The sequence below is a fragment of the Sycon ciliatum genome, chromosome 1, assembly GCF_964019385.1.
Source record: "Sycon ciliatum chromosome 1, ocSycCili1.1, whole genome shotgun sequence".
NCBI lineage: Eukaryota > Metazoa > Porifera > Calcarea > Leucosolenida > Sycettidae > Sycon > Sycon ciliatum.
Window position 1 is genome coordinate 57,885,544 of NC_088643.1, and position 14,180 is coordinate 57,899,723.

The window sequence follows — 14,180 nt, forward strand, 5'->3', positions numbered from 1 at the left end:
GTCATCATGATCTACAAAATACACCAACACTCCGGAAAAAAACACCATGGTGGTGGTCACGGTGTGTGTACGTGTGTGTCACTCCTCGTCTCAGGCCGGAAAGTGACGGAATTAGCAGCTTCAAAAATGATATCAGGTCTGGTATTTTTATTGAGCCACAATCAGAAGAGAGTAGTGGGGCACGCACACACGTGTGTCACGCACACAGTCACATAGAGCTCAGCAGGTGGCTTTTTGCAGCAGTGCAGAGTCCAGCTGCTAGCATTGAAAGTGGACATCAACACCATAAGGAAAAGAAGAACAAAAAGATTATTTTTGTCCCCTGACCGTGAGTAAAACAACCCACAGTTGTAGTATTATTAATATGTAGACGACCATTATCATGAACCAGCGCTTTGGCCGAGTGGTTGTGGACTTGCCTGCGAATCACAAGGTCCCGAGTTCGAGACCCGCGCTGGGAGCAGGGAGCGTGTACTGTGCTAGCAAATGCGGTGATGCATGCGTGAACCACTTTACATGCAGTGAACTGCGCCGACACCCACGGTCAACTGGGTACTCACTACTCGGAGGGAGGGTAACATATCCATGAGGTTAGCCCCCTTGTCGGGCATTGGTTGTGAGACTTACCACCTCACCCTCGCCGTTAGGCGCTGCATCTGCCACCCTGGTAGCACAGGCATGGTGGTGGCCTGGCACATGCGAAACTTCCTAAGCTGGTTGTGTTTCTCAACGCAATTGTATAACCGGTGGTAACGCGGACGTGCAAACTTTACTACTTTAGACGACCATTACACTCCAATGACCTACCACAGAATGGACACACTTACATAATAATCATTGAGAGTGTACAGTGTGGTACAACCATCTATGAGTAGACTTGAAGGTTTACAGGAAATGAAGCATTCCACGAAGCGTGGAAGCACTACAATCGTAAGCTTTTTTTTTAAGCTTGAGAAAATCCTACTCATGGCCTAAAGGAGATATAGAGGGAGAGAAATTCATGCATCATAATTTTCTAACACAGCTGGAATGAAGCCCTAGTGCCTCTACTATTTTCTAGTGTAAGACCACCATTACCTGCATGGCTGCCAAGCTACTAAAGAGAAGGAAAAACAATGACCCTTGTCAGCTACATGACTATGTAAATACTCAATGCCAGATATAGCTGTTCGCTGCTTGAATAGAAAGGAAACGGAAATGCATGGCTGGTCACATAAAAAAATTGCACAGACCAGGAGATGGAGTCCAAGAAAGAGGCGGCAGTTGAACACTCACCACAGTGACTCTACTTACTCCTCCGTGAGAGGTCCTGCCTTGAAGAGTCCAAACCGAGATATGGCTGGCGAGCCAACACTTCCCGATGTTGCCATCACACGCAAGCGCAGCATCTTTGGAACCGTGGTGTCGGCGTTGAGACGGTAGAGACGCTTGTTACCGATGGTGGTGCCGAGTCCTACAGTTGTCCAGCCCTTGCCATCATTGGAGATATCCACGATGTGCTGGGCAACTCTCTGGCCTTCTGGCAGGTACTCCTGAAGCATGACTACATTGAACACTGTTGGAGCAGCGGCGCTGTTGTCTGCGCCGTTCGCTTGGCCGGTTAGCTCCAAGGTGATCGTCATGTCCTTGTCCTCAGCCTCCGTTTGCCAGTACGTGTCCACATCAGGGTCTACCACGGCCTTGCCTGGATGGCCTGCAACCGCACTCGATGTTGTGGCATTCCCACCGGCAGCAAAGTCTGTTTCGTACATAGCGCTGGATGAGTTAGAAGTAACACAAACACAAATCGACAATCAGCCTGTTTATTTCAAAAGCTGCTAGATCAGCAAGCATTACCAGACCATCCCACTCTTTCAAGCGGCAGCTGAAAATGAGATGCTGCCGATAGTGATGGCAGCAATCACCTTTTTTGTATTACATTTTTAGACAACAGACACATACAGACACTGACTTGGACGCCCACCTATACCGTCATCACTTCTAAAACATTCCGCTGAACAGTGAATGGAGTTCACATCCAGTGGACACAGCCATGGTTGGCTGCACGTACGCCACCTTTTCAACGGGAATGTGCTCCCTCGCAGCCATCACTGCGCTGGGCTGTTCAAGAGGGAACACGACGACATCATACGAGGTGTTTTGTATGGAGTAGCGTCACGAACACTCGTTTACCACTCAACACAAAGCTTAACCTCTATAAACAGTGAGTAGTAATATACAGCTATCTGCCTAGTATAACGGCTCATTGAATGGCACCATTGCCAGGGCTAGGCCTTTTTCAAACATGATACTCCTGTGCAGCAGCAGAATGAGGAAATCGTGTTGGGTATTTTTTGACTTTTTCGTACTAACTATTTACTATTTAGGGCACATATCGCGTGTACCGCACTGGGTCAGAGTGTTTCAGGTCTGTTGACCCCCTCTCCAGGGACAACAAGTTCAAAATGTAGTTTAGGGGCTGAGCTCAGATGACACCGGCGACTCCAGCTTACCTGATATACTCTCCAAACTCCAGAAGGCGAGCAACATCGCCATCTTGAAGAAGTCCTGACTTGTTGGGTGGAACGTTGAGCTGCAGATTGCAGTTGTGACCAACAGACTGGAAGTAGATGTCGACAAGCTGCGAGAGCGTCTTCAGCTGATTGTTTTGATTCTCATGCCAGAACCAGCCAGGACGGATGCTGACATCACAGAAGTATGGACCGTACACGGGTGCTTTGTCTGCGGTGGGAAACTCGATGCTAGCGGTGTGCCAGCTCCACACGGTCTCGGGCGCCTTTCCGCCCTCGTTGCCAATCCATGCCGTGTCAGGTCCGCAGTCGAACACGCCTCCCGTGCCCCCGCAGCCTCCCCCGACTGCGCTGGGCTGACTGCTGCGCAGTATGTCCAGCCACTTGTCCCACTCGTACAGCACGGAGCGATTGGCCACCGCGTTGGCACCGTCCCACCACAGCTCGTAAAACTGGCCATAGTGCGTCACCAACCACTGTTCGGTCTTCTCGTAGAATGCGTTGTAGGACGGCTTCCAGGTCATGTTGTAGTAGTTCCTGTCCCAGGGGGATAGGTAGAACGCCGGATCCATACCAAGGTCGTGGCACGACTTCACAAAGTCAGCGGCGACATCACCTTTGTAGTCACGCCATGAACTGTACTGCACGGTATGGTTGGTGTACGGGTTAGGGAACAGAAAGAACCCGTCATGATGCTTCACCACCAGAATCATCTCCTTAAAGCCGGCCCGCTTCGCCGCGTCAACCCACTGAGTTGTGTTCAGGTCGACCGGCTGGAATATGTTGGGATTCTCATTTCCCAGGCCCCATTCCCTACCAGTGTAGGTGTTGACCCCGAAGTGAAGGAACATGATCAGCTCCTTGCGCTGCCAGTGCAACTGTCGCTCAGAAGGCCTTGGAATGGAGGCTGCTGGAGATTGAGCATTCCCACTGTGCGCGCTCCAAACTAGTGCCATTTGCGCACACGCGCAGATCCACAACCAAACACATGGCTTCATTTTCGAGAAACTAAACTAGTTTGTCACTCAGACTGGAGAACAACCGTGTAGAGTGCTAGTACTAGCCGCACACTACCTACTAGTACAAAACTTTGTACTGTTTGCTTCGAGTTCTTCACTACGATGATACTTTTGTTCCTCCAACAGTCCAAGTATTTTTTTACAGACTGTATTACGGTCTGTAGTCTAGACTACTCGGTATTACTACATGTATTAGTATTCAACTAGTAATAGTTCAATCAGGGAAATAAAAAATACAATGACATAGTCATTATGTTTTCGGATACTGGCATTACTGTGCCGTAATAGTGGTAGGCCACTGAAATACTACACTCACGATCTTGGTACAGCCTACTCCCGTACACTACAGGGCCAGGCGGGGGCGTTTGGAGATGTGTCGGCCGGCGCGGGCGTAGAGATGTACCCCGCGGCCCGGCCCCCGGCCCCGGTACCGTGTGGGCCTGGGCGCCGAGCGCGCGCCTTCGCCATCTTTGATTTTGCAGATCTGCTGAGCTTTTTGCACGCGTGATCCGTCGAGAGCGATCGCTTTGAAAAAGTTCGGGATTTTTGTTGCACGCCCTGCATGATTTTGTTTGTTCTCTAGCTCTGTCTTCTTCGTTGAAGTTTCCGAATCTTTCATATTGCTGGACCTGTTGTGTTCATCTATATGGTCGGAAATTGGAATCCGAGAGCATGTCTGAATTAACGGCAGCGGAAGCGCAGAAGCTGAAGGTCGTAGACCTGAAAGCCGAGCTGCAGAAAAGGTCCCTGGACACGAAAGGCAAGAAAAGCGAACTTTTGGATCGTCTCCTCGAGGCTCTGGGTGAACAACCTGACCAGAGTGTGCTTGATGGAGAATCTCAAGGAGAAGATGATGTGGACGCATCAGCGGATCAAGAATCCGAGCCTGCTCCTCAAGCAGACGATGACGAGACTGTAGCACCCGTAAATGGAGAACCAGTGGCAAGTGAGTCAGCTGAAAACGTGGATGAGCCTATGCAGGATGATGAAAGCACTGAGCAGACACAGCAAGTGCAGGAAAGTGAAGTGCAAGAAGACGCTCCGGTGGACAGCGGCAAAGCCTCGGAGGAGGCCGAGAAAGACGCTGGAGAGGAGTCCATGCAAGTGTTGGATGAGGCTGTTGCCGATGAACGTGATATGTTGGAAGTGCCCACACAACCGGAGGACCGGGATCCCAATTCTGTAGTCCTGGATTGTTACAATTCCGACCTTCATTTCCGACTGGAGGTAGATGGCTTAACAGGAAGTACGCAAGTTGCAGGTGGTCTGTACAGGCTTTGGGGCGGTGCTAGGGCCAACTGGGCACCGAAGAGTGGCAAAGTGTTTTTCCATGTCACGATTGAAGAAGGAGCGACGCTCGAGGAGGAAATGGACGAGCCCTGGGGCGTTCGTGTCGGTTTTTCCCAGGCTACTTGCCACTATGGCTTGGGTGACGAGGCTGCCTCTTTTGGCTTTGCATCCGCGGGTAATGCAGTAAGCGACTCGGAAGTACGATCCTATGGCTGCTCGTACGGTATAGGAGACTCAGTGACCTGTTGTCTAGACCTAGAGAGTGAGGAAAGAACAATCTCATTCCTTGTGAACGGAGAGGCGCAAGGGGTAGCGTTCACGTTGCCAGAAAGCATTGAGACCGGCACCGCGCTCTTCCCGCACATCGAGGTAAAGAACTTGAAGGTTGTGGCCGATTTCGATGGTGAAAATGCCCGCTTCCCTGCCCCGGAAGGCTTTGTTAGTATTGGCAGTCTGGATGAGGATGCTAAGTGTGGCGGCATCAAGCCACTGGACAAGGTAGAAGATGCATCTGCTGTGATGCTGATTGGCTTGCCAGCGTCTGGCAAGACTACCTGGGCCAAGAAACACGTAGTCGAGAACGCCGAAAAGAGGTTCAACCTGATTGGCATTGATCACGTCATGGAGCGTATGCGCATCGCTATGGATGCTGCCCAGCCGCACAAGCACTGGCAGACACATACGCAGACTGCGCTCGACGTCCAGAACAAGTTGGTACAGCTCGCTGAGAAGCGTCGCCGAAACTACATCCTGGACCAGACCAATGTGTATAACTCGGTGCAGCGTCGCCGCATGCAACCGTTCGCCGAGTATGGCCACCGTGAGGCTGTTGTCATCTTCCCTGCCAGCACGGCGCTGGCCGAGCGCACGCTACAACGCGAGCGTGAAACCGGAAAGATCGTCCCTATTGAAGCCATCGTCCGTATGATCACCAACTTTGTTCTTCCGCAGAAGGGACGTACTTTCACCACTGTGACATATGTTGAGTGTGATGCTGATAAATCCAAGCAGCTGCTCCAAGAGATGCAGTCCGATGCGCAAAGTTCGTCTCGCAGTGGTCCAAGTGCCAAGCGGCCAAGGTACTCTGGAAGCAGTGGCAGCACAGGCGGCTACAACCGAGGCTATGACAATGATTACCGTGACCGGCGTGGATCTGGCCGTGACTCGCGTGACTTCCGCAACACCAGCAGTCGCCGTGACTATGGAAGCAGCAGCTATGGTGGTGGTGATCGCTACGGCGACCGATCTCGCGGCAGTGGTTACTATGGTGCTAGTGGCAGCAGTAGCTACACAGACCGCTACTCCTCCCCAGGGTACAGTCGAGCTCCACCCAGCTATGACCGCCGACCACCACCTCCTGCTCCCCCTCGCTACGAATCCTCGTCTTATAGTCGTCGTGATACCTATGGCAGTAGCAGCGGTGGTAGCAGCTATGGCGGCAGCAGCAGCGGTAGTAGTGGCTACAGAGGTGGTGCTAGTAGTTATCGGGGAGGCAGTTCGGGCACTAGCAGTGGTGGCTCTGCTTACAACAGTAGACCCAGTTACGGTAGTGGTCAAAGCAGTTACTCGGGTGGCTCTAGCTACTCCGGCGGAGGTGCTTCTAGCTATGGTGGCGGCGGCAGCAGCTCCGGATCAAGCTACCAACCGCAGCGCTATGACTACAGTTCAACAAGCAGCAGTTATGGTGGCGGCGGCGGCAGTTCTCGTGCTGCTTCAACTTACGGCTCCTCGGCTACCTATGGTGGCCGCAGCAGTTCCTCAACTGGCTATGGTGGCTCCTCTGCTTCATACGGTGGATCCTCAGGTGGTGGGTATGGCGGTAGCTCTTCCACTGGTTCTAGCTACGGTGCTGGCTCGGCTAGCGGCTATGGTGCCTCTACTGGCAGTAGCTATGGCAGCTCCTCCGCTTCCTCGTATGGTGCCTCCTCTGGCTCAGGCGGGGCAAGTTATGGCAGTTCCTCGGGTGGAAGCTACGGCGGCGCCAGCAGCAGCTACGGTTCCTCGAGTGGGTACGGCAGCAGTGGCTCTTACGGTCGTGGTGGTGGTGCGTCGAGTGGCGCTGCTGCTGCCTCCTCCTATGGTGGCCAGCAGGCAAGCCGTGGCTATGCCGGTGGCTCCGCTGGCGGACAGCACCAGCAGTCCTCGTACGGTGGTGGCCAGTCCTCTTACAAGGCACCTGGTGGTTATGGCGGTCAGCAGCAGCAGCAGCACTATGGCGGTGGCTATCGCTAATTGCTGAGCACGCCTACGACCCAGAATAACACAGACTTCTTTATATTCCTTTCATCACTGTCAACAGTTTAGATCTTTTGATCCTTTCATCCTTTCAGCTTTCACCCTGTCCGGTATGTCCTGCTGTGGTACCTCTCCCGTTTCCCGTGGATGCTACTGCGCCATTGTTGTAGGTCAGTTTGGGGAATACCAACGCCTGTTCCATTTTCAGTTTTGCTGTCGTCTTGCTGTACAGATTTTGCTCGTTTTGTCTGCTTTGTTTTGTTTATTGGTGCCGCTGTGTCCTTGTGTTCTATCACTACTTCTTTGTAACAGCTGCCAGTGTTTATAGGATCGTGCTCAGCTGAGGTGCTTGACAGTGTGGTCTGCTACGTTATTGTCCATTGCTTCTGCCAGTTTCATTTGCGCCCTACCGGATAAGTTCTTGCACGGCTGGCTTTCTATTGAAAAAAATACCGTTTGTTGATGCTATGACCTGTGAATCCGGCCTGGCCATGGCGCGACATCAGGATGATGTTGCTTGTGCGTGCTTAAACTGCTTTTCATCTGTGGTGATGATCAGGGAGTCGTACAAACCGTTGTGAGTCTTTGAATTCTTTATTCTCACGATGGCATCATCGCCAATAAGAGATAAAGTTGTACAAACCGTTGTACGACTTCCTGATGATGATGATAATGCACATGACCGAGGAGAGTATCAGTAGTCGCCTGATGATTATGACTGCTTGGTACTGCTGGAATCGAATTTTTTGGGAAGGTTCCATTTCTATGTTCATTACACAACTTCCAGCTGAGATTTTTCTTTTATACATGTAGGCAAGAGTCCATAAACAAAAAAAATGTTTATGCACTCTTGATGTATATGTGTTGTGCGCGTTCTGTCGATTTGGAAAATCGATCGATTTTCTTGCGCGATCTGTCGATCGACAGATCGCGCAAGGATCGATCGATCGGAAAGCGGTGGCGAAACCATTCAAAACAAATCGATCGATTTGGAGCAGCTCCGAAACGTCGTACAGTGTATGTTTAGGACTTTGGTGAACAGCTTTTCAAATGAAAGAAACCAGTTACGGTACCTTTTCTGAGTGCAATCTTCTTCCCCAAATAATTCAAAAATCAGTTCCTTCCGAAAATTCCATCGTGCTGGACCTCGAAGCTGAACGTCATAAGCAAATAGTCAAGCCGTGTGTCGTCTGGATATGCAGTTGTTTGTCATAGCCAACATTCTTCTGGTCCGTTCGTCCTGCCATTTTCCTGACGATCGCAATGAATACGAGCAGCTCTCATGCTCAGGTTAGTGTTTATTGATCTGTCTCTGCACCCACTGCAAGGTATAATTTTTGTGATGCAGCCACTAGCCCATTGTGGAAGTAAGGGAATCACCCAGGTTCTTCGGATTCTCGTCCTGTCCGAAAAATCTCCACGTTTCAACTTCTCATCTTCCCCTCAGGCATGAGCTTGCATATTCATATTTTTTGTTTGCTTTGACAGTGCATTTCATAGGTATCGTTCAGACTTTTAGGGCCCTGTAAAATTGGTGTTTTCCTTCCCGACAGTGATAATAATCGCAATCTATAAAATACATGCGCAGTCATTCTATAGTGTGATAAAACACAAGTGTAACTGTAAGAAAAGAGAAAGAGAGAGGGTGAATAAAACAAACATATGTGCAAAATACAGTTACGGTGCTAAGGAAAGAATGTGGATGCCGTGACATGTTCTTTCTGAATGCATCGGTCTGGCTTACGCTTGTGAATGTAAACAGCATCTATGACTTTTAACTGATTGAAATTCTTTGCAAAACAAACAATACTACAATTGTAAACCGAGAATCATTATACGCCAAACGACACGGGTCACTGAACAATAAATGCTTAAACCCTGCCGTGTTCTTCTTCTCATCGCCAACCTCCCCTTCATCTTCATCCTACAGCGTAAAATGAGTGAGGTGTGGTTTGAGATATGGTTGTTTTTTTAGTTGCCGTGAGAGGGAGAGACAGAGAGAGAGAGAGACAGAGAGAGAGAGAGAGACAAAGACAAAGACAGACACACAGACAGAGAGAGAGAGAGAGAGAGAGAGAGAGAGAGAGAGAGAGAGAGAGAGAGAGAGAGAGAGAGACAGACAGAGAGAGAGAGAGAGACAGAGAGAGAGGGAGGGAGGGAGGGAGGGAGAGAGTGAGGCTCTGTCGTTCTGGAGATGTGTTGGCGGTTTTCTCTTTCACCTCTCTTTTCTCTTTATAGTTTTTCACTAATTCGTCATTCAACCCAGAGCTGTGTTTGTTGGCTGGTCGACCACAGGATTTTGTGTGGGGTTGTTCTGGAGTGTCGGACTTTTGTTGTAGTGTGACTGTTACAGTCCTGAAACACATGCAGTAGACACACTACTATAAAATACACTAAAAATGTACAACATGCGCACATTTCCTGGATTGATCAGTGTGGATCGATGGCAATACAGTTGTAGTCTGTAAGCAAACAGCGCCATTTTGACTAGGGTGAAATGGTTAGATAGGTTAACCGGTTATGTAACCGTTAAGAATACACGAACAGTTAACCATATGCATATGGGTTAATCGGTTATTTTCTTTCAATGTCCGCTGTACATAATATACGTGACAGCATGTGCGTACCCTGTCAGCACTGTGCACAATGGATGTACGGCGTGTATCTCCCTCATCTCTGGGGTTGCTCCCCATATTAGTGATGCTTGCGTATGCTCATGATGAGGTTGAGTTGATTAAATGACAAGGTGATGGTGCAATCCGAAGCCCAATGGAGCATACAAAATATTAAAATATGTTGAACCTTTCGTTCAGAAAGTAGTGGACATTCACGCAACTGCATTGTAAATATAAAGGGGGTTTGTCAACTGGCAACCGCTCTATTTAGTTGTTATTCACTCTTTGTTGAACCTGCTCTGGAAAACTGAGCAAAATATAATATGCATCCACTATACATATTGTAAACAGTTTCGTCTGAGACAAAAATGCGATAATACTCATAATACTCATAAAGTATACTTGTGAAGACAAAAACTTTCAAGACGTTTGTAATGAGCCTGAAATGTGTCCTTTTATGAGTATTATACATATTGTAGTGTTTGTTTTGGCAGTGCGTGAGGTCATGGTACCATGGATACATGGATTTACAGTCATGTACAGCAATGGTACATGAATACAGGCTACATGTACAGTTTATCTCTTATAGGTTGTAGCAAGAGTAGATAAACAAGAGTGTGCAACTCTGGATCTCTTCTGCACAATCTGCACATACCCCTGCCTGTGGCAGCATTTTTTGTAGACGTCACCTTTTTTCAGAAAAACGCGCATTTTGACGCAGAACAGTGTGAGAGCACGTACTGGGCACCGACCTTGTAATGTAAAGCCCGGCCAAGTGCACGATGCAAACTTTCCAAAAGACCCGCAGCGCATGCGTCATAGAAAAGATTACGTCAACAAAAAATTCCGCCACGGGCCAACCCATCCCGGAGTTGCACACTCTTGTTTATCTACTCTTGGTTCTAGCCTATAACCTTTTGGTTAACCGCAGCCCTAACTTTGACATATATGGTTTATATTATGTGCCCAACTCGCTATAACATGGACCTCTCTAAAGCATAACACTTGCCGTACCCCAGAGAATATATAGTGAGGTCTCGCCTGTAAGATGAAGTGTGATACCTAGTTATTGCATACATGTACATGTAGGTGTGAACATCATTATAATTGAATTCACGAATCAATTTCATTTCTTGGAGCTGACTGCTTTAATGTCCTCCTCGAATCCCTTCGCACTTTTCCAGTTCATTTCAAATGAAGTTGCAGGAACTCAATGAATACCTTGGGCACCATCTAAGGCTGCGTATACACGACAACGCTGGGGGTGAAAGCGCAACTAACTCCTTTCGGATGCATGGTTCATTTACACGGTACGCGGAGCAAAACGTAATAGTTGTACACCAAAGCGGAAGAGAACCAAAACGCTGGCCAAGGTGGAAGAATTTGAAAACGGAAATGTTCTGCCGGATAAATTTGGGTGTGTAAACAGTCGAAACGGTCTGCTGGCCTCGTTTCCGTCACGTTTGTTCCGTTTTCGGCCGTTCACACGGATCCGACAATAAAACTCTTTTTTTTACAATTTTCGTCATGTGACGAGTGCTGGTGTGTGGCCTGTTTTCGATTATTCCTTGAGTGTGATTGGTGCTTCCACGACAACACTCGGCACATGACGAACTTTTGCGGATCCTTTGCTCCCGTGTAGACGCGAGAAAACGATACAAACCGAGACCACCTCGGATCAGCTTTGATCGTGTAAACGCACGAAAATGAAAAAAGAAATGCGGGACTGAAAACGGAAAATGGCCGTGCGTTGTCGTGTAAACGCAGCCTCAGAAGACATTAGGCCCAGTTGGGAATGTTCCTGTAAAATAAGAACATTACACTGTAATAGGAAGTGCAGGTGCCTTGAATGTACAGTCCTGCTCAATGAAATCCAGTCGTGTCACTCAAGTTTGCGCCTTGCACCATTTCGCAGCCCAGTGTTCGCAGGTCTAGGGCTGCGCAACGCCCGGTACTTGAGTGACGCGACTTGATTTCAGGATTTCATTGGGCAGCACTGTACGAATGCAATTCTCCCATACAAACAGCATGGTGCTGCTGACAAGATGAGATTCACTAAAGTGGACTTTCTTTAGAGGATGGCTCAGCTTTTGTATACTTCTGTAGCGTCGTTCCCATGCCATGAATTTAATGATGAAATTCGTTCGCGAAACCAAGAGGCTTACATCACCTTACTATGATTGTACCTTCACTTTCTTTTACCTTTTTTCATGCAGGATTCTGAAAGCTAGAGGAATCCCACTAGCCCCAAGCACTGAGCTCACGGCTTCCAGCCACGAATCAGGCATGGTGTATCACGACATCTATATGTTTTGCATCCATTTGATTACTAGTACCGTAAAGTACCGCCAGAGCGCCCCACTATCTCGTCCTTTCGTGGTCGTATTGTGTAGGTGGTCTCCCGTCTGTAGGTCATACGACACGAACTTCGTACACATATTGCACGTTGTGCAGACAATCCGTACCTTCGAGCGGACACGAGCTCCACACAAAAACCTTCCTCTGACGTTAGTACACCATACACACTTCGTTGCATTCTGCCGTACGATTTTCCTTTCCCTGGACCCTGGCTGTAAAATCAAGGTGGGGCACTCTCGCGAGACGGGGCGCTCTGGCGGTACTTTACGGTATATCATTCACACATAACATGATCTCGCTGTGCCCATGGTGCACTGTAGACTCAACATCCCGCTTTAAAGTAAGCTTCACAATCACACGTTAATGCTCCTAACATGTTATCTCGCACTTGATGGCATTACTCTATTTCTGCCTTTAGTATTAGACTCTACACTATCGCTCATCGCGTATTTGACTCTACTCTTTTTCACTGCTATTATTATGCTACGTTGATGCTCAATGTTAATATTGTGTGAGTCAAGTGTGCGCCCTGTGCCAGTTGACAGCCCAGTGTTCACAGCTGCACAACGTTCCGCACGGCATTCACTCGCTTCATTGGACTTCATTGAGCACCACTGTAGTATTCTGTGTTGGTTGATCAGCCCTTCTAGTGACGACTCCTGTCTGTCACTCTGTCTTGAAAGGGACTTTTCGGCTTTGTACTGCATGACCATTGTGTGTGGACTCACGAGTTACTTGGAGTACAATTCACTATAAACTTCACTATAGTAAAGCCTGCCCTGACAAGACGCCCTTGGTGCAGCGGAAACTGTCCTGATGTGACAGGACCCCGCTTGATCCAGGAATGCACTTTCGATCCACAGCACTTTGGTGCATGAAATTTTGTCCGGTAAATACAGGATTCCGCTTGGTACAGGGTCCGGCAAACACGGGTTTTACTGCAATCCAATTTCCCAATGCATACGTTTCATTGCATATGCTTCAATTGTATTTTGTGTGTACTTTGGGGCGACAATTATGGCGACAATTATGTACATGACATTGAGGAGATTATTTGAAAAATAATCCCCGCGGCGCGGACATATCCTGTTAGGCATATGCATAAGTTTCATGCATGTTTGGTATGTGGATAAAGAAATGGAGCAGAATTCGAGGAATTGCCCGCCATAAGGTTTGTATGGTTCTGCCAATTTCACAGCTTTTCGAGCAGAATCTCCCACCTTTTCGAGCATTATCCGCACACCCCTATATCCTGTTGAGACGACACTTTCGGGTGATCAGCATGAACCGATGTGAACGGAACACTGAACATGGATATTACCAAGAGGGGTTATGTACTCTTGATATTACGGTGAAGCCTAACAATTTGTGGCATTTAACATACAGAACATGATGCTGATTTTCATACATGTATTATAACATTATGGGAATATCGCAGTGAATCTTCAAAGCACTAGGTGGTCTGCACTCTACAATGTGACCTGTGCGATTATATCGGTAAATAATGTCTGCCTGTTCCGAGCCACCAATCGCACCAAAGAACAAGGAGCAGCAAAATAGAAAACAGACTACATGTATGTCCAGTATTATACCCACATCATGGTAAATAGCCGTACCCGGAACATTGAGATAATTATAACGTTACCGTAAAAGCCCGTGTATAGGTCCCGGGTGTATATAATAGCAGGCTCGATTTCCTGGGCGTATGCAAGGGCACGTGCGTTATTTTGGAACCGGGTGTATACTTTAATAGAATTTAAATATTGAAACTCTTCTCTTACTCAATGGCTGGATCCATTTCATCTTGTAGCTAAGCATGCACATTATAATACATGCACAGTATCCCTACTTCAATGAACCAGAAACAGTGTTCTCGTTCGGAAGAGCGATCCTATAAACCACATCCATCCATCAACATAACAGTAAGTACAGTCACCTTCGCTAATAACGACTGCGGATATAACGACAATTCGCGAATAACGACAGAATTTCCATGCCCAGAGCAAAGTCCCATCCCAGTGTAATACATATAATGAGACTTCGGGTATAACGACACTTTACGAATAAGGACACCTTTTTGATGCCCTGCCGAGTGTCGTTATAAGCGAAGTTGACTGTATTGAGTGTCGGTTCCTGTACTGGTCCATGCACCG

The 14,180-nt window shown here is 48.2% G+C and overlaps 2 protein-coding genes and 1 long non-coding RNA gene across 3 annotated transcripts; 2 read left to right on the forward strand and 1 right to left on the reverse strand.

The window, feature by feature from the left end:
- Positions 1–814: 814 nt before the first annotated feature.
- On the reverse strand, positions 815–3,748 carry LOC135804554 (uncharacterized). Its single transcript, XM_065318445.1, has 2 exons — positions 2,493–3,748; positions 815–1,755 (listed from the first exon to the last, which is right to left on the reverse strand). Exons 1-2 carry the CDS (start codon positions 3,506–3,508, stop codon positions 1,290–1,292), a joined length of 1,482 nt encoding a protein of 493 aa, XP_065174517.1. The 5' UTR covers positions 3,509–3,748; the 3' UTR covers positions 815–1,289.
- A 328-nt stretch (positions 3,749–4,076) lies between these two features.
- Positions 4,077–7,522, forward strand: LOC135804555 (heterogeneous nuclear ribonucleoprotein U-like protein 1). Its single transcript, XM_065318446.1, has one exon. The coding sequence runs from the start codon at positions 4,202–4,204 to the stop codon at positions 7,049–7,051; it is 2,850 nt and encodes a 949-aa protein (XP_065174518.1). The 5' UTR covers positions 4,077–4,201; the 3' UTR covers positions 7,052–7,522.
- A 390-nt stretch (positions 7,523–7,912) lies between these two features.
- LOC135804556 (uncharacterized) lies at positions 7,913–12,728 on the forward strand. Its single transcript, XR_010551069.1, has 2 exons — positions 7,913–8,344; positions 11,886–12,728. It is a non-coding gene; the product is annotated as an uncharacterized LOC135804556 (long non-coding RNA).
- The last annotated feature ends 1,452 nt before the right edge of the window (positions 12,729–14,180 follow it).

Coding starts and splice junctions, on each gene's coding strand:
- LOC135804554 (XM_065318445.1), bottom strand. CDS start 3,508: ATGAAGCCATGTGTTTGGTTGTGGATCTGCGCGTGTGCGCAAATGGCA. Junction 1,756..2,492: donor GAGTTTGGAGAGTATATCAG/GTAAGCTGGAGT, acceptor TAACTCATCCAG/CGCTATGTACGAAACAGACT.
- LOC135804555 (XM_065318446.1), top strand. CDS start 4,202: ATGTCTGAATTAACGGCAGCGGAAGCGCAGAAGCTGAAGGTCGTAGAC.